Raw genomic sequence first — 18,618 nt, forward strand, 5'->3', positions numbered from 1 at the left:
ATTTCACGACCATAAGGCGCACCGGACTATAAGGCGCACCCCTCAAGAGTCGGCAAAATTCGCAACTTTGTAGATCAGATAACGCGCACCGGACTATAAGACGCTCTTTTTTTTTGCCGCGAAGATTCATGCCGCGCGCAACAAAGCAACGAATTAGTAACAGAATCCCACGATGGTGGAGTTTACTGGCATGTACTTAGATTGGAAACATTTTAACAGATTGATGTAGCCTTTAAACGCAGTACCAAGCGCCCTTCCCGTGTGCAGGGCCCGACACTCCCGCCCGCCCCTGGCTGGCGAGGAGGAGCTTGGGGCGGCAGTGGCTCGCGACTGCCGCGGTTCGGGGTGGCCACAGCTCACATCTCGGGGTTGCTGCAGTTCAGGGCGGCTCGGGACCGTCCGTGGCTTGGGGCGGCACGGCACTGCCCACTCCCTCTCTCCCTGTGCGGCTGCTGCTGACCAGGGGCTGGGCAGTGCCACCCAGCCCGCACGGCGACTGCTGGCTGGGGGCTGTCCGCTCCCACCCCCACCTCGCAGCTCGGCTCACGGTTCGCCCTTTTTTTTTGCAGCGAGGAGCTGCACTGCATGCAACAAAGTAAAAAATTACTGGCAGGGGCTCAGTTTGCAAGCATTTTTCACAGATTGGTGTAGCCTTTAAACGCAGCCCCAGCTGCCCTCCCAGTGCTGCGGGCCCCGGCACTCTGGCCCGCCCCTGGCTGGTGCAGCTCCTGGCTCCCACTGTGCAGCCGCAGGTCTTGACTTCCCCTGCCCAGCGGCTGCAGCTGCCGTGGGCCCAGGCACTCCCGCCCGGCGCTGGCTGGCACAGCTCGACTTCTTCTTCCTCCTGCGCCCGGGCCGGGACTGGTGCCGGCCAGCTTCTCGTTCCGCCCGGCGCCAGCTGCCTTCTCTTTCTGCCCGGCGTCCCGTTCCGCCTGTGCCCGGTGCTGCCCGGCTTCTCATCCCTCCCCCACCCAGCACTGCCTGGCTTCCCATTCCACCCTCGCCCGGCGCCGCCTGGGCTTCTCGTCTCTCCCCCACCCGGCAACGCCAGGCTTCTTGTTCATCCCGTGCCCGGCGCTGCCGGGCTTCTCAGCCCTCCCCTGCCCGGCGCTGCTCGGCTTCTTGTTCCTCCTGCACCCGGCACCTCCGGGCTTCTCGTCCCTCCCCTGCCCGGCACTGCCCGGCTTCTGGTTCCTCCATCGCCCAGCACCACCAGGCTTCTTGTCCCTCCCCTGCCTGGCACCGCCAGGCTTCTCGTTCCTCCCCCACCCAGCTCGGCCCGGCTTCTCATTCCTCCCGCGGCTGTAGCGACCGTGCCTCCGCCGATTTCCCCCGGCCACAGGGGCCGCACTACCGCCACTCTCCCCCGGTCGCCTGAGTCACGCCACCGCTGCCCCGATGCTGCTGCCGGGTGGGCTCTGCTCAGCTTGGGGCTGTTGCGGGCTCGCACTTCTCGTTCCCCCCACAACCGGGCTGGGGACGCCCGGCTTCTCATTTCTCCCGCGCCTGGGCCGGGGCCAGCACCGCCCGGCTTCTCGTTCCCCCCGTGCCCGGGGTGGTGCCGCCTGGCTTCTCATTCCACCCGGGCCGGGGCCGGCACCCCCTCCGTCTCTGCGTGGCTCCTACTGGCTGCGGCCGCCCGCTCCCACCCCCCCTCACGACTCGGCGCTCCCGCAGCACTGCCCCCTCATTTGCCAAACCAGCTCAATCTTCTGGTCTGGCAAATTTCACAACTTTGTAGATCAGATAAGGCGCACCGGACTATAAGGCGCACGTCCGGGTTCGGGGAAAAAGTTTAGTCAAAAGGGTGCGCCTTATAGTCGTCAAATTACTGTAATTGGATTGGGTTTTGTATGCAAAAGGATATGCATCAGGTTATCCAAATGATGTTATAAGTTAGTCTTCTGTACCTCAGATATGAATAGCTGTTTAAGCTAAGTAAACAGTAGAAAATGCTGTCTAACCCCGGAGGTTAGAACCAAAAGTATATTTGGATAGGGAAGGGAAAATTTATTAAATTGGGACAGTTTTCAGGCTTTTCTCCATATTTGTCTAACAATGAGTAAGCCTGTGTTGCACTTCAATACCTTCTAATACCTCTGAGAACAGTATTAGAGCCAAAAATAAAAGTAAGAGAAGAAATTTGAAAAAAGGCATAGTTACAAGCCTAGCAATCAGACCAAACTAGAAAAGTTTTCAGTTGCCCTGATGCCTGTGTATAAAATACTGTATTGTCCTAGTTTGGAGGACAGGTGTCTGCTAAGAAAGGCAGGAGCCTCTCTTTGACATGGAGAATGTAAACCCCCTCCCTCCAAATTATTATAATTTTGAAATTAAGGGGCTCTCAGGCAAAGATATGGGAATTAAGAATAACAGTTCTTTACTAGGAAAATTAAAATAGAAATACAGTACTATAAAGAACAGACCCCAAACACTGACTAAGTCAGAGTGCAACCTGACACCCCGTCAGGCAGGGTGTTGGTAGCAGTGCGATTACAGTAATTTCACGATTATAAGCTGCACTGAGTATAAGCCTTACTTCCGGATGTCAGGAACTTTTCATTCTTTGTCCATATATAAGCCACACCTGACTATAAGCCGCACGTTACAATACAGAGTGTGATAAAAGGTATCTATTCTATCACCATCTGTTGAGGGTGGGGGCAGTGATCCTTATCTGAACGGCAGATATTCTGCTAATGGGCCATCCATTGAAACAAGGCAGGGCATTGTTCTTTATCTTTTCACAACCTATCCTTCCTCCAGCGAGTCATTTTCTGCTAATGGCCCACTGAGTCCCACTGTGTGACTGATAAAATTACTTCATCCCACTGGAAGTTGCTCCAGCCATGGGGAAGAGCCCAACATTTCTTACCAAGATAAAAACAGAGGTTTTGGGACACTAAGGGAGCCCCTTTCTCCACTGGACTCCAGAGGAAAACCGGATTTCTCCACATCGCCGCTGGACCTCCGGAGGGAAACTGCACCTTCTACAGGAGCACTGCTTCCACTGAACCACATCTGTCACTGCAAGAGGACTGCAGCCACCATTTAATGGGACTGCTACCAACACCCTGCCTGGTGGGGTGTCAGGTTGTACTCTGACTTTGTCAGGGTTTGGAGTTTGTTTCTTTGTAGTACTGTATTTCTATTTTAATTTCCCTAGTAAAGAACTGTTATTCCTCATTCCCATATTTTTTCCTGAAAGCCCCTTGATTTCAAAATTATAATAATTTGAAGGGAGGGGGTTTACATTCTCCATTTCAAAGAGAAGTTCCTGCCTTTCTCAGCAGACACCTGTCCTCCAAACTAAAACAGCAACTTTTCGTTCTTTGTCCATATATAAGCCGCACCTGATTATATGCCGTGCTTTGGGTTCGGACCAAAATTTTAGTCAAAATGGTGCGGCTTATTATCGTGAAATTTCTGTAAATGGTGGCTGCAGTCCTCTTTCAGTGACAGATGTGGTTCAGTTGAAGCAGTGGTCCTGTAGAAGGTGCAGTTTCCCTCTGAAGGTCCAATGATGATGTGGAAAAGTCCAGCTTTCCTCTCAAGTCCAGTGGAAAAAGGGGTTCCCTTGGTGTCCAAGAATCTCAGTTTTTGTCTTGGTAGGAGAGGCTTAACTCTTCCCCCTGGCTGGAGCAACTTCCAGTGGGATGCAGTAGTTTTATCAGTCGCAAAGTGGGACTCAATGGGCCATTAGCAGAAGATAGCTCCCTGGAGGAAGGATGGGGGATGTAAAGATAAAGAACAGCGCCCCACCTGGTTTCAATGGATTGCCCATTAGCAGAATATCTCCCATGGAGATAAGGATCACTGCCCCACCTGGTTAAAACAGATGATGATAGAATAGATACTTTTGCTCACATCCTGTATTGCAAACCAAGACACATATTTTGTCCAAAGTTTTGATAGCGGGAGCTAATAACTGTGGAGCACAGGCTTAGATGCTTAGGGTCTGGGAGCCTTGTACTTTGTGAGAGTTCCAGAGCCCTGAGGCAGGTAACTGCCAACAGAAAGTCAAAATTTCATGTTGGACAGAAGGCTGGAAAGAAGGCTGTCTTTTGGCTTTGTCACAGAAATCCTATTCTATGAGGGTATTTTGATTCATACAGCTAAGCATTATTCAGCCATTAACATGTAAATCTTTCAAAGTGCGAGGAATGCTAAAGCATGCCATTGGTGATGTAACTTTAAAAGTATTTTTTCTTTGTTTGCTTTCTCTAGAGCCCAGTGAAGATAAATCAGATCAGCCTGGATGAAAGTGGAGAACACATGGGTGTTTGCTCAGAAGATGGGAAGGTACAACAAATCTATTTATATATTTTATGAGGTAGCAGGTAATCCTAGTATTACACTAGGATAATTGTGATAATCCGTGGAGTTGTTTCCTGCATTTAGCACCACTACTTTGACCATACATTTTGAGAACTGAACTCACCTTTGAATACTCAAAATTAAAGTAAAATATATTTTGCACAAATATGCTGTAGGAAAAGTATTTACAAGAATGTCAATAATGTAACTGCTATTAAGCTGATTAACAGCTGTGACAGGAGGACATGTCAACTTAATCATTACTGCTGTGCCAGTTATACTTCACTGACTATTCTGCTGTTCCTGCAAGACAGTAGTTTAATGCCTTTCTGCTATAAATCCACAAAATTGGATTTTGGGGACATGATTTCTGTGGGCTGGTGGTTTTCATTTTCACACACTTTATGAATGTTTCTCTTGAATTACAGAATCTTTTGATAAACAATCATAGTTTATCAGAAGAATAAAGTGTCTTACAACAGCCACATTAAATAAATGTAAAATCAATATATGTACAGTTTCCTAAAAAACTGACACCTACTTCCTTGACTGAGGACATATATCATTTGTGTAGTGTATAAGTAACAATTATCAGTGCTCCTCTGGAATGCTGAACTGTGACATTTAGTGGTTTTGGTGATTGATTTTCCAGTTATAAGAATGTCTTTTTGTTTTTTCAGTCGATGACAGTATTTTCTAATGTTGGTTTGCAATGGTAAAATTCTGGTGCACAGAGTGTATTTAGGCTTCTTTTTTAATATAGCGCCCATATATATATAAATGCAGTGCCTTAACAATAATTTAAATAATTTCTAAATATTCAGTTTACTTACTCAGGAGATAATTTCTTACACAGTAGACTTGGGGGAGGAGAAATGTAGATAATCCTAATGTTGCATTCAGTAGAAGTTGTTTAAATTAAAATACAGCTGGATTTTGCAATAGGAAAAATGGGGAAACAACCACTTTAGACTGTGTACATTTGGGTTTTTTTCATTCCAAATTTTTTTTTTCCCCTCAACAGGCAGGCAGATAGTTTGTGTATCCAGGCCTTTTATTTCTGAGAGATATCTTGATATCAGTATCTTGACACAGTAATTAGGGTACTAGTGCCTGTCAGAGTGGTTGTAGAATTTTACATCCTGTGTGAAAGACCTCAAGAGTATCCTATTTGTCTAAGCAAGATAAGGCAAAGGTCAGTAATTGTGCGAGCTAATAAAAAAGTTGAGCTAGCATTGTTGGTTTAGGTTTTCCTTTGGTGTTTGGGGCAAGCACTTGCTATTGCTCCAAGGGCTCCTCAGGTGTGGATGACTAATAATCCTAATTAATCAGTAATCCACTATGCAGCAGTGAGACTGCAAACCATACATTTTTTTTCATATACTAAATTAATATTAAATATGCCTTTTTAATTTCAGAAATACTAAAAAACCTACAAGCCCTGCTCTGGTTTGACTCTGTTTGAAAAGACTTCAGTTCTTTAAATGGTGACTTTATCTTCATTTAGTGCAATAACTATTGTGGATCCAGTGTGTGGCATTACATACTATACAAGGCAGTCTAAAATATAGTCCCATGGCCACAGGGATGGAGTATCACAGGTACACTTATTCAGCATCTCATATTTGCATTTGTAGAGTTCAGGGACATTGGTGCTTCACCATATCCTACTCCTGTGAAAAACTCATCTGGAAATTTGAAAGATATGGATATTTTAGATTTTCCACGTGATCCAGAAAGGTTCGTGTCTGTGAAATAATCCACTCTAAAAATTGATTAAAATGCATACTTGTATGTTGTGCTACTGTATAAGAAAATGGCAGATTCTCAGCCAGATAATGGAGTACTTCTAGGTTCTGATCATGGCAAAAGTGTAACTTTCATTCCTTATAGCTCTTTCCTTACTACATTGGGAGTGTTGATATTGTAAGAAGTTAAAATGCTTGTACAAGTAGTTACAAAGTCTTTATTAACTTGATTAAATATGTAAAAGTGGTGAAACCCTTTTTAAAAACAACAAGGGGGAAAAAACTGTAAAACAGTAAAGTAAAACAGTTTAGGTTTTTTTAAACAATTTTAAACAAAAAACAGATGTGATGAAGAGACCCGGGAATTGAGTCAGCTGCAACTATATTCTACCAGTTAATGAGATCTTCTCTTTTGTAATAAGTACAGTGCATTTTCACATATCAAAGTAGATCCAATATGATAGAGATGGAAGCCATTTCTTTTCTTGAGGGAAGGCCTTATGATGAAAACTCCTCCTCGTGTCTCCTCATTTGATTTATTTTATTTTAGTACTTTTTTCTGACTCCCAGACTAGATTTGATCTAGTTGTATAGACTGGAGGGAGAGCATAGAAGCACAGTACAATTTTCTAACCCTCTTCTTGACAGTCAGCATCCAGACCCAATGTCAAAACTTGTCGCGTGTATGTCATAAATGTCCTACAAATGTTTTGGGAGCCACTTGCAGCTTTTCTGTACTACATGTTGGGTTCTTTGAAAACCTTCCTTTCTAATGAAGTCAGCTGCAGCTGTTCACCACTGGCATGGAAAGGAGCAGAAATCATAACCAACACCAGCCCTCTAGCTGCTGGGTACTGAAATGTTAAGGTTTAAGAGAATTTTGGTGCTCAAATAAATAGAACAGGAAACAGACTTGCATCTTCAGAATTGTGGAGGTGTTTAGATTAGTTTTGTGTTAGTTTTGTATGTAGTTAATTGTATGCTCTCTTGAAAAACCTGGATTTGACTCCCAATTTTACTATAGCTTCCATGTCATTTTAAATAAGAGTCTAATTGGCATCCTTATTCTGGCTTGTTACTTTTTTTATGTGAAGAAACATAAATTATATTGAAAACCCATTGCTTGAATGTTTTAATGTCATCTCCAATGCCTGTAACATCATTGATGTTAAGAATATCCATAAGAAGTATTGCATTGATAATTTTTCAAGAAATGTGACTTGTTTTCCTGCCTTTTGATCACTGAAGGTTGGTTACTTCCACACGTGGAAGCAAAGAAGCGGCTATGTCTGCAGTGGTGGGTTCTGGATATTTAAAATCAGACAGGACTGGAAAAATGTAGTGGAATCATAAAATCCTTTTTCCAGCTGCCTAAGAGCATCATGAACAGAGTGGGCATGGAAAGTAGAAATAGATAAATCCAATATAGGTTTGTAATAGCAAAAGAATCACTTCCTTTCTGAAGAATGTGAGATATTAAGAAGTAATAAACTGTTAGATTATGTCCCTGGAGTAACCATGATAACATGTAATTTTTGCAGAATTGTTTTTTTCTTTTAGTTCGCTCCATTTTGTTGTCATAGTGTAAAAGAAATATCATATTGCCATATTCAGTGATATATTAGGAAAATGTTCAAGGCACTGTTGCTAATTTTAATGAATTACTTTTAATTTGAGATGGCTGTTTTGTAATTTTTGAAGATTCTGCTTTCACAGAATTTGTAGTGTTATGTTTTAACCTTGTATTTTCCTTTTTTTTTCTCCTTTCTTTTTTCTGTCTTATTTTCTCTTACCTCTGTTTCTTACTTTGTGTTGACTGTTGTATTGAATTTGATGTGCCAATTGATGAAAACAAAAACCCAGAAAGCAAAATCCTCTAGACATCAGCCCAAAGGTTTTCTAGGCTTACCGCCAGGTCCAATTCAAATACAGCCCTTTGGCTGGCTTACATAATCACAGCTTTGTGATACATCTCACAGTCTCCAAATATTGATTTTTCTAATCCTTTGGAGCAGTAGCTCAGCCCTACACAGTACATTCAGAAGTATTTTTAAAGCATGTTGTTAGAGGCAGTATATTCGCTAATGAGTAATGGACTGAGCTGATAATGCTGCTTAGGAGATGTATCCAGGAGACAAGCTTGAAAGGAAAATGAGGTGGTTGGAGATGTTTTTAACTTCACTGAGACTGCTGAACTTTGAGCCACTCTAAGGATGTCCTGGTTCCTTGCTGATGGCTTAGTTCCTCTTGTAGTTTCCCTGAAGTTTAATATTTTCAGACTGTCTTCTGGACTGTCTGCAGGAATTTTAGGGGTTCTTGTGCTCTGAATTGACCTTTATAGAGCAATTAAGCCTCACTTTTTGTGGCCCATTACTGATACTTACTGACTTTATTCTTCGGGTATTTCTCTAAAGGTATTTATATTTTGTCATTACTATTATTTTTCATTTTTCCCCCTGAAGGAATCATGATGGGAAGAAAGAAATAAGGTTCAAAGATCTTTTAGGACTTTTGAGTCCAATGCTGAACATGCAGAGCAGAGTTGCTGAAGGGATTACAGTAATTTCACAATTATAAGCCACACCATTTTGACTAAAATTTTGCTCCCACCCCGGAAATGCAGCTTACACTCAGGAGTGGCTAATATATGAAAAAAGTTTGGAAATTTTCCAACTCCAGAAGTGCGAACCGGGGTGCCGAGCCGAGCACCTGCCAGTAAAACCCAGGATTGCGCAATTGTTGCAAATTGGTTACTCTGTTGCGCGGCAGGTGGAGACAGTCTCCATGCTGGCCCCGCGGCCCGGGGGAGGAGGCAGGGGGCTCCGTGCCCACCTCCCACCGGCGCCGCGGGAGCGGGGGTCTCCTTCCCCACCTGCTACCGTAGGTGCTGGCAGGGTTTGTCCCCGCCTGCCGCCGCGAGGCAGTGCCAGGCTGGGGCAAGCGAGCCCGGCAGCAGTGGCGGCTGGCCCCGAGTGGCCCTGCCGAGCGGCAGCACCGAACTGGGCCACCTGGCCCTGTCAGCAACCCCAAGCGGGCCAAGCCTGCCGGGCCCCAAGCTGAGCCTGTAAACCTCGTGATCCCGCAATTCTGTTACTAATTGGCAACTTTGTTGCATGTGGGTCCTTGCTGTGAACAACAGAGCAACCAAGCAGCTTATATTCTGGTGCGGTTTGTATAGGGACGAAGACCTAAAGGTTGCCGACACCCGGGGGTGCAGCTTATATTCAGTTGTGGCTTGTAATTGTGAAATTACTGTACGTTTTCCAGAAAATTTTCCAGAAAATAATGAGAGCCTGTCTGAGAACCTTCTTAAATAGATTTGCTGTCAGATACATTTCCTCACTGATCACTCCATGGGATGCTCTTTTTTCTCCCTTCCTCCAGTGGTGTCCATCCCTCCTCAAATGAGTTTGTTTCAACAGCTTCTGACAGTGGGTGGAGATCTCTTAAATACATAATGAAAAGGCAAACCAATTATTATTCTTTCTTGAAATCATATTTAGTAAATCAGTTACTAATTCCTGGTCATAAATCTTCAGCCCTGTTTTATTCCTAAGTTCTGCAGGATTTTCTGGGTTGTCAATTGTCTCATCTGAGAGTTAGGAGAGGGAATATTGTTTATTGAATGAGGAGACCTGAGTCCAAAAGAGGGCTGTACTTAAAAAATCTTGAGAGACCTTATTCTGTAGTCATATCATCTGAGTCTAATAATATTTCATAATGACTTGATATTGCTCTGTATTTGTTCTGAACTAAAGGCAAGGAAACATTTTAAAAATCTGTTGATCTGTTCATTCTCTTGACAATAGAAACTTTTTTTTTTAAATTTCATGTTGACACTTCTTCCAATGTATTGATTTTAATAGATATTGTGATTGCCTATGGTTGCAACTCCATTGCTGACTGTTAAATATACTGGTACCTCAATATAAATGAGAAGGGAGGAATCTTCAGAGAAAGACATTTCCAATGATCGTGGAATAAAACGAAATAGCACTGTATGCACTTGGAAGGAGGAGGGGATACCTAGAAATATATAGAACCTGGATTTCAGGCTGGTTTTGCTTTATTGTCACAAATTTCTTTTCTTATGTAAACCCTGTATTGCTTGGAGGGAAAAAAATCCTACCATTCTTTCTCAGAAAGGAAGAAATTTTAGTTTATTTTCTCTTGAATGTTATTCTGTTGCATTTACCATAGTTAGGTTGCTATCTGTTGAACAGATTTGATCAACCTAAAGCAAAAGGAACTTTTTGTTTTTACTGTGATTTTAACAAAAAAAAGGGGGGAAAAGATTCATAAAAATACTTCTGTACTGCTGCAAATATTAGAGATATGTCACAGTAGAAGACCAAGCCATATCAATTAGCTGTGAATTGTTAATTGTGTCTCCCTTTCCTTTAGGAAAAAGGTTGTCACTGTTAGCATTCAAATTAATCTTCTAGTTGTTAGGTTTTTGCTTTCAGTGTTAATTGTTCAGTGTAAACTAGGTAAATAATGTGGGTTTTTCAATATACTTTTTCAGGTCCAAGTGTTTGGATTATATTCAGCAGAAGAGTTTCATGAAACGTTTGACTGTCCTATTAAAGTAAGTGCTTGTTTTAATCTTTAGTAATTGTGGTGGTGTTCTCTTAAATAACAGAAAGGTCACATTCAATCTAAATTAAGAGGGGAATACCACTTCCTTACAATGTTATTCAAGTCACTAGAAAATGGTTTTCTATCTCAATATGAAAGCTTTTGTTCTGGTTAGGTAGGAAGAAAGCCAGTCTTGGTTTTGGAAGAAGTATTATTGTGTTTTTCAAATACAAAAGGGAAAGTGAAATTGTCCTGTTCCAGGTGTTACCATATCAACATATTTCTTTGTAGATTTGTGATACTAATTCTGAGGGTTCTGCTAAATGCAACATCAATATTTTGCAACCAGTTCATATCCATTAAACTTGCCTTAATATAAGGCAGTGATGTACCCTATCTAAAAGGAAAACTTGAGTTTAACTCTACTTTAGAGAAGTGAGTCTGCTTGGCTGTTGAAAAAAGGGTCTCTGCTAGGTGTATGGAAAAATCTAGTACTTTTTAGCGAGAAACATGTCTTACAGGAAAAAAGACAATGTGGGCAAATGTTTTCATTTTGCTGCTTGGGGTCTTCCATGTTGCAGCGCTCTTTAGGGTGTGGGGGAAAGGAATGATATCATGAAGTTTTCACACATGCCAGATGTGACTCATTTGCCTCCTAGGGCCTTTACTGCACCTACAGTTGGGTCTCCACACATAAGGGAAAGAGGCTGTGTAAGATGCTGCAGTGTTGTCCTCTGACAGGGCTGAGGTATGTGTGCCCTTTAGGCAGGGCCCAGACCAGATTTAATTGGGGTAACTATTCCTCAGAGCAGTCTGGTTCTGTTTGGTCCTAATTCTGCAGCCTGCTGTACAGGAAAGTAGCTATTCAGTGTAAAATGGCCCTCATTGTCACTGCTTGTCATACAGCATATAATATGAAGAATTATCTTCTCTTCTAGAAAAAACAAACAAATGTCTGAAACAACTAGGCTTTACTTCAAAGAAAGAACTCAGCTGTAATACTGGATAATTGACAAAAGGCCATCTAGTTTAAAAAGTGATGTGATGCTTCATGTAAACTCTTATTTAAGCCACAATCCTCTCTTTCCCCCTTCCCCCTCCACTTCCAGATTGTTGCTGTTCATCCTCATTTTGTAAGATCCCACTTCAAGCAATTTGTAACAGGAGGAAAAAAGGTAAGCATTCATAATGGACTTTGGCTACCTTTAAATAGCTCTTTGATATAGCTCAGAAGGCTGTGTATGTGACTTTTAACACCTAGAACAAAGACTTCTGCTTTTTTCTTTCTCTTTATGCATTGTATTCTAAAGCATTAATTAAGAGTTATTTCAGGGGGAGAGAAAGTGCGCATTTTATGTTAAAAACATGTTGCAACAAGTTGAAATTCAGAGTAGAAATACCATTCTGTCTACATAACCTGAAAAAAAAAATACGTTTCCTTGACCAGATTTTCTCCATTTTAATTTGTTGAAGTGGAAGCAGAAGTTAGTCCTTAAAATTGATCTTTTACAAAGCATGTTGATCTTGGGTTACCTGTGGGTGATTTTTTGGAGTGAGGTATTGTTTGTTTGTTTGTTTGTTTGTTTGTTTGTGGTTTTATTTTAAGGAAATAAACCCAAGTATCTTCATCAACTCTTGTTCATGATAAGGGGTTTTGTTGTTTTTTTTAGAAAGAACTAAGGGGAGTTCCTGGTGTAGTAGTGCTCACCCCATTCTAAGCACTTATATCTCTAGGTGTTCTATTTGGATTCAGTTGGTGTTTTAAATGTGCATTAAGTGTCTTATTAGCGTAGAATATAATTCTGACTTCCAGATTCCAGGTCCTACAGGTATCTCATATTGCATTGCATATTTTCAGTCAAAATACGAAGTTTTATTTGGAACAGTTTCTTGAATTCATGGAATTTTCTGTTGCCTTCTCTTATGAATTAAGGATGAACAGTCCTCACAGATGCATCAAACCAAATGCCATTGCTCTCTCCTACCAGCATGTAAGAAATACAGGCTTTGAGTGCTGAATGCATCTTAATTTTCATTAACAGTTCAATATGTTTCAAAGCATAGCTGTGTACTTTATTTATTTAAGTGGGGTGTGTGTGCTAGACAGGTTTTCCTGTCTGGTAGGAATTGGTGTTGTCCTTAAAATAATGCACAGTCAGTGTGTGTCTGTGTCAGCCACCAGTTTGTGAAGCTTTTTAGTGCTGATAAAAGGGGCATGGAAAGAGAGAAGCAAGGAATTAATAGACCAGAGTTCCGTCAGGTGGTAGAAGATCTTGCATTCACCTGATGCCGAACAGAAAAAAACATCAGGGAGTTAACACATTCTCTTTGGTTATCTTTGATTACTTGACAGGTTGTTTTATATTCTGTCCTCTGGGGAATAGTATACTCATTCTTAATACATTCATGCTTTGCTGAGGAACTTTCCTCCTCAGAAAAACTTTAATTGACATCTTAACGTAAGGTATTTAGCATTGAAACAAATGTCCCTTGACACCTGTAATTTGATTTTATCGGTACAGAAAACCAACAAATAAAACCTCTAGCCTTGTGGTAGAAACCTTTCCCCTCTTCTTTCCTCCAAAAGGAGCACGCATACTTTGGTAAAAGCAACAACAAAATGCTTTTTGAAAATTCAGGAAGCCAAATTCCACCTACTAATAAAACTACTTTTTTTTTTTTTATTTTTTTTTTTTTTTTTTTTGCTTTTTGTGAACATTTACACCTCTCCTTAACTATAAAGCCTAAAAGCCTAAGTGTACTATGGAGGCAGCAGGCACAAGAACACAAGAGTGAGGAGAAGCAGGCTGAAGCACATGCTCAGGCTGTGGAGCTCACTGCTCTCTCACTGTGTCTGGGGATTGTGCCTACTTAAGCAAAGTTAAGCAACCAAGGTGAGCTCCTTCTGGGAGGGGGACGGGTCCTCCTCTGCTTGCTGAGGTCTGTGCACTTCTAGCCTTTGCATGTATACAGTGACTTCATCCCTGATAGCTGGCAGTGGTGGGAGGCGTGTTGCCTGTTGTCCTCATCCACACCAAGGTGGTGGTAACAGTAATGAGTATCTTCAGCTTGGATCAAACCTAAAAGAAAAGTTTTACTTAAAGTTCTCGTGCTATGCTCCTTGCTTGAGGTGCATTAAAAAAACAGTGTGTATCATGTGAGCTCTTAATCCAAAGGCTTGCTGTATCTGTCTTTGTTTTTGCTTTCTGGGAATGATGACATTATGCATATAAGCATTTTTAAAGCTGAGTGGGGTTTTTTGTTTGCTTCTCCTTTATGTTTTTAGAAAAGTATTCTTCATAACAATATAAAATGTAAAAAGTACATTTGTAAAAAGTACATTTTTCAGTTCAAAGATCCACTCAGGGCATCCTGGAAATGTTCAAGAGAGAGAAGGGAGAAAAAACCCTAGTGGCATGCTTCAGGGATGCACAGTACAGGTCCTCAGTTCCCTACACAGGTGTATGTCTGGAAATTGGGTGAATTGCTATGTAATGCTGGGATTTGTTACGTCTTAGAAGCTCAGCCTGACCTAAAGCTGACTTAAGAGCAGTGCTCCCTGGGGTAACTGGGGTAATCATTGTGCATTGTTGTAAGCTTAACTCTACTGTGCTAGTGTTTATATGGTTGCTTAACTTTGCTTAAGTAGGCATGTAGAGAAGCTTTCCTCTAAAACATATTATGAACTAATTAAATTGTTTGCTTATTAAAACACTAGTTTTTAAAAGAAAAGAACTTCTGTTAAGCTTGAGATTATATTTTGGGTTGGTAAAACTTATTTCACCCCTTTTACTAAGTGAGTGAATATTATCTGTGCCTAGGAATAAGACAAGTACTGTGGAAATTGTCACTATTGCAGTGAGAAGCAATAGGTACTGTACTAAAAGGAGGTGCTTCTCTATTCCCCTCCTTATCTCTGCAATTAACTACAGCACCACAGCATCATGGTAACCCTGAAATAATAATACTGTATATTGTAAATAACAGGGCATTTCTGCCCAGAGCAGACAATAGAGCTTCAAAGCAAGGGAAAAGACAAATAATGTGTTATTGAAGGCCATAACCTTCTACCTTTTAAAAAAGGGTCTGATCTTAAAAAATAACAGGGTAAAAGCCAACTAAATGAGGGTGATAAAGCTGAAAACAAGGTGTTCTTGATTTAACTCTTAGAGTGCTGGTCTTTCCCAATACATCAACTAAATGAATGTTTTTGTGAAGTCCAAATATCCATTATGTCATGAGGGTTACAAAGACAGAACTAACAAAGAAAGAAGACTGAATATTATTTCAGTTCCAAAGTCAAGGTATCAGCTACTGTGACTTACATAAAGATAACTTCAGGAGAGCAGGACAGCTTGAGATTCCTCTCTTGGCAGAGAGATCATCCCTATTAACGTCAATAACTAGACACAAAGGCTTTTGTAATGAAACTCTGAGGAGAGTGAGTCCTCTGAAGTGATAGAGTCACTCTGCTGAATGTCTGCTAATGAAGGGGTTTTTTGAGTCTTCTCTAGCTAGCATGGTAGTGGGACCCAGCACAAATTAAGCAAATGTATTCTGAAGTATAGGAGTAGAATATTCCATATCGTAAAGAATTGGTTCTCTTCATTTGCCTAGGACATACATTTTATATAATAAGTATTGATTTGCATATCGAGTCTGAAACATTTTAAGGGCTAGAGAAACAAAATAAAACTGCAGATTTACCCTGTGACTGTCAACAGTCTCATCTCTCTTTATCTATCAGTGTCTATACCTACATAGTATATTCATGGGGTTTTTACATATATATATATATATATATGTTAAAAAAATATATATAAACATTTTTAATAGTGTCTGTGTTTCTTTTGCTGCAGAAGATACACTGTAAGAAGTGGTTTTCAAATACAGATTTCTGATCATTTTTTATCCTACCAGAATTAACATTTAAACATATCAATGCTTGTGTTTAAACATTGGACTCTTTTTTCTTTGTCTTTTATAAAAGCAGAGAGAACTTAAGTGTTACCTGGGGCAAATTTCTCATTTAAAAAAACGAAAAACCAAAACTATATCAGTGTCAGAATTCTGGACCCATGCTAACTCTTGCCTGAAACGCAAAACAAGACAATCTAAATTCCTTTCTACTCCAGGTGGATCAACAACGTATGCGAGAAAGGATGGTGATTGCAAACAGTGCACAAATAGAAAGAGAAATAGCATTCTTGGGGATCTGTGACTGCTGTTAGGGGTAGCAGAATTTGTATGTTAAAGTCAAGTCTGCCAAGGAATGTGTGAGACACTTTTTTTTTACTTGTTGCTTTTTAGTGTCAGCAGTTGCACTTTGCTTGGTGAGTAAGTAGATGACCTTACCTCTGAACTCTATGATATGTACTTCATAATAGCTGGACTACTTTGACAAATTATTAAATTGTCAGGATGCTGTTTGCAGCACAGTCCATTTTTAGAAAGCAGATAGTCAGCTGTTCGGCATTATGTTGGGTAGAAGAGTACCAGACAAGAAAGTCAGATTGCTTTGTAAGCTATAAAATGTCACTCAGTAAATACTCAAAGGTCTGATTTAAGTGAAGAAGAGTAAATACTGTGGCAATTTCTGTCCATGCTTTGGATAATTTACCATAAGTAGGAAACAAACTGTAGCAACAAGCAAACCACAATAAACTGGTCTGTGATTTCCCTGCTGCAATGTATAATGCCTAGATGTATCCCATATTATTGAGACTTTGATATGTAGCGTGTCCTGTTTGTTTAATAAGCTTTCTTTTTTATTTTTTTTTGCTTGCATTTCTTCTTTATGGGTATTTGGATATGCATTTCTTCTTTATCACTAAAACAAAAATTCTCCTTGTACTGTAATAAATTTGGATCATAGTCCTATGTGCTTGTAATCTATAGTTGAGTGTTTTACAAATGTCTGTGTAGAACACTTTTTTCATTGCCTGAGGTGGTAAGCAAAGAGGATCTGAGTATATGAAATGTGTCTCTCTGCCTGCAACACTGCAGGATTTGCTTTTCAAGGTGTTAATTCTGTAGCTCTTTCTGAATAGGCAACAGCTGGAATGTGGCAGTTGAGTTATTAAAAGTGAAGCCTAATAAAAGTCCTGTGACATTTGTTTGTATTAAACATCTCAAAATTTCCATCTTCTCCATCCATGAGCTACAGAGTAGCTCCAGTTTCATCTCTCACTGTTACCATCACTTACCTCCCAATGCTGCTGTCTACCTCTGCCTCCTTGCTTGATTTCCCTTGACTGCACTTGCTGCCCTCCTCTCTGTTCACACCCCAGCTCCTTAGACAACATTTTGTGACGAAATCTTGAAAACTCATCTTCAGCTGAAAGCTTGAGGCTTACATTATTCTCTGCCTTGTTTGAGCTCATCCAGTCCATTGTCTGTTTCAAATACAAAGTATAATTTTTTATTGTTGCTCTATGTTTGCCTAGGGATGAACTATTAAACAGTAAGTCTTCATGCAGCATGCTGTTCTGTGTTAGTCTCTGGTAGCTGTTAATCTTGGCTGTGCCTGTAAATATTGGTTTTATGCTGAAAACAATAAATAACTGTAGTGATCACTTGTAACCATGGAAATAGCATTTTAGATTTTTGTGGTCTTGCCTTGCTGAGGTGGAAGTAGTGACAGGCACCAAAACACAGGACAAATGCCACTGGTAGGCTCATCTTAACTCTTAGACAAAGAACAGGACTAGGAAATTACAGGAACTTTTTTCCTAATTTTTTATTTTGTGAAATAAAAACTAATCCAACAGTTCTGCAGTAGGGAATGGAAAAGTGGCTCTTTAGTTACAAATTGAAGTCTTAGGCCCTTTTTTCTTCACTTCACTAAAACTTCTTCAAATCTTTACACAGAAGGTGCTATGTTGAAAAAAAGTAGTGATGCTGGGCATCATTAAAAGTGTGTTTCCTTTGAAATTTCTGTGAGAACATCTATCCTTTTTTTCAGTATATTGAAGCTAGTAATTGGTAGTGAGAATAAATTAAATTGAATTACTTCACCATTTTGATACTACCAAAGTTGCAATTCTTCACCTTTTTTTTCAGAGGATTGAGAATTCCTGTACATAGTTTAGGACGAAGATTACATGTCATTAGTGTTAATGCTAATTGCATGACAGGCTCCATTAAGTCCAAGCAGTCATCTGTTCTCTTCAGTGAATGCACTCTAAAATAGAGTTTTGAGCTCTTTTTGATGTAGGTTAATCTTTTGTTAGTGAAAGATATAAAGAGATTCATTCCCTAATCCAACAGAAATATATCCACTTATTTTTAACACCAAAAAGTGTCCTGCTCCATCCTCTTCTCTCATACATTTCAGTGTGTCATTTTTCTTAATGATCTGGTGGACAATCATAAGAAGTTAAGACTCACAAAATAATTAGTGAGCTAACAGAAGATTGCAATATAGTATGAAACAGTGTAGGTGGGGACCTTGAAGCTAAGTGTTATTTTATTTTAACAGTATTATCAAATTGCAGTGCATGCAAGATACACTGGAAGAGTGTTCTAAGCACTACTGTATTGTATGTAACAAAGGACTAGAAAGTTTTATGAGAGCCAATGAAAAACGGGGAAAACAAATTCTGTTACAGAGAAGCCAAGAAAGTGAAATTTTGTCTGCTGTTGAAATATAAGTACTGTGAATGCTGACTACCGTAATATAGGATTTATGGCAAATAAAGTCCTAAAATATTTTTACCATTCCAAAAGGAGAGGGAGATAGTAGGAAAAGCCCCTTCAGAAACTGTGGATTTCTTCTTACAAGTCTTCTTTTGAAGTTTTAAATTACTTTCTGGTATGATAAACATTTCAATGTGGAGAAAGAAAGGAAGGCTAAGAAAGAAATTAGGCTGCTTATTATGAGAGAGATGTCTTTAGTAGACAACAGCTCCAAAACACATAGGAAAGTTGTGGGTTTACAAATCTAATTTCCATTGCTCTAAGAAATAGTAAATAA

At 40.5% G+C, this 18,618-nt stretch overlaps 1 protein-coding gene across 6 annotated transcripts in view; it reads left to right on the top strand.

Moving 5' to 3' along the window:
• Window positions 1-18,618, top strand: part of VPS41 (VPS41 subunit of HOPS complex) — a 124,729-nt gene that overhangs the window by 50,259 nt on the left and 55,852 nt on the right. For all 6 annotated transcript variants that reach the window (XM_033053116.2, XM_033053088.2, XM_033053080.2 and 3 more), the window contains 3 exons: window positions 4,228-4,302; window positions 10,591-10,653; window positions 11,753-11,818. In XM_033053116.2, the coding sequence (XP_032909007.1) occupies window positions 4,228-4,302; window positions 10,591-10,653; window positions 11,753-11,818 (204 nt within the window). The remainder of the gene's footprint in view (window positions 1-4,227; window positions 4,303-10,590; window positions 10,654-11,752; window positions 11,819-18,618) is intronic.

This window comes from Catharus ustulatus, chromosome 1 (genome assembly GCF_009819885.2).
Source record: "Catharus ustulatus isolate bCatUst1 chromosome 1, bCatUst1.pri.v2, whole genome shotgun sequence".
Lineage (NCBI taxonomy): Eukaryota > Metazoa > Chordata > Aves > Passeriformes > Turdidae > Catharus > Catharus ustulatus.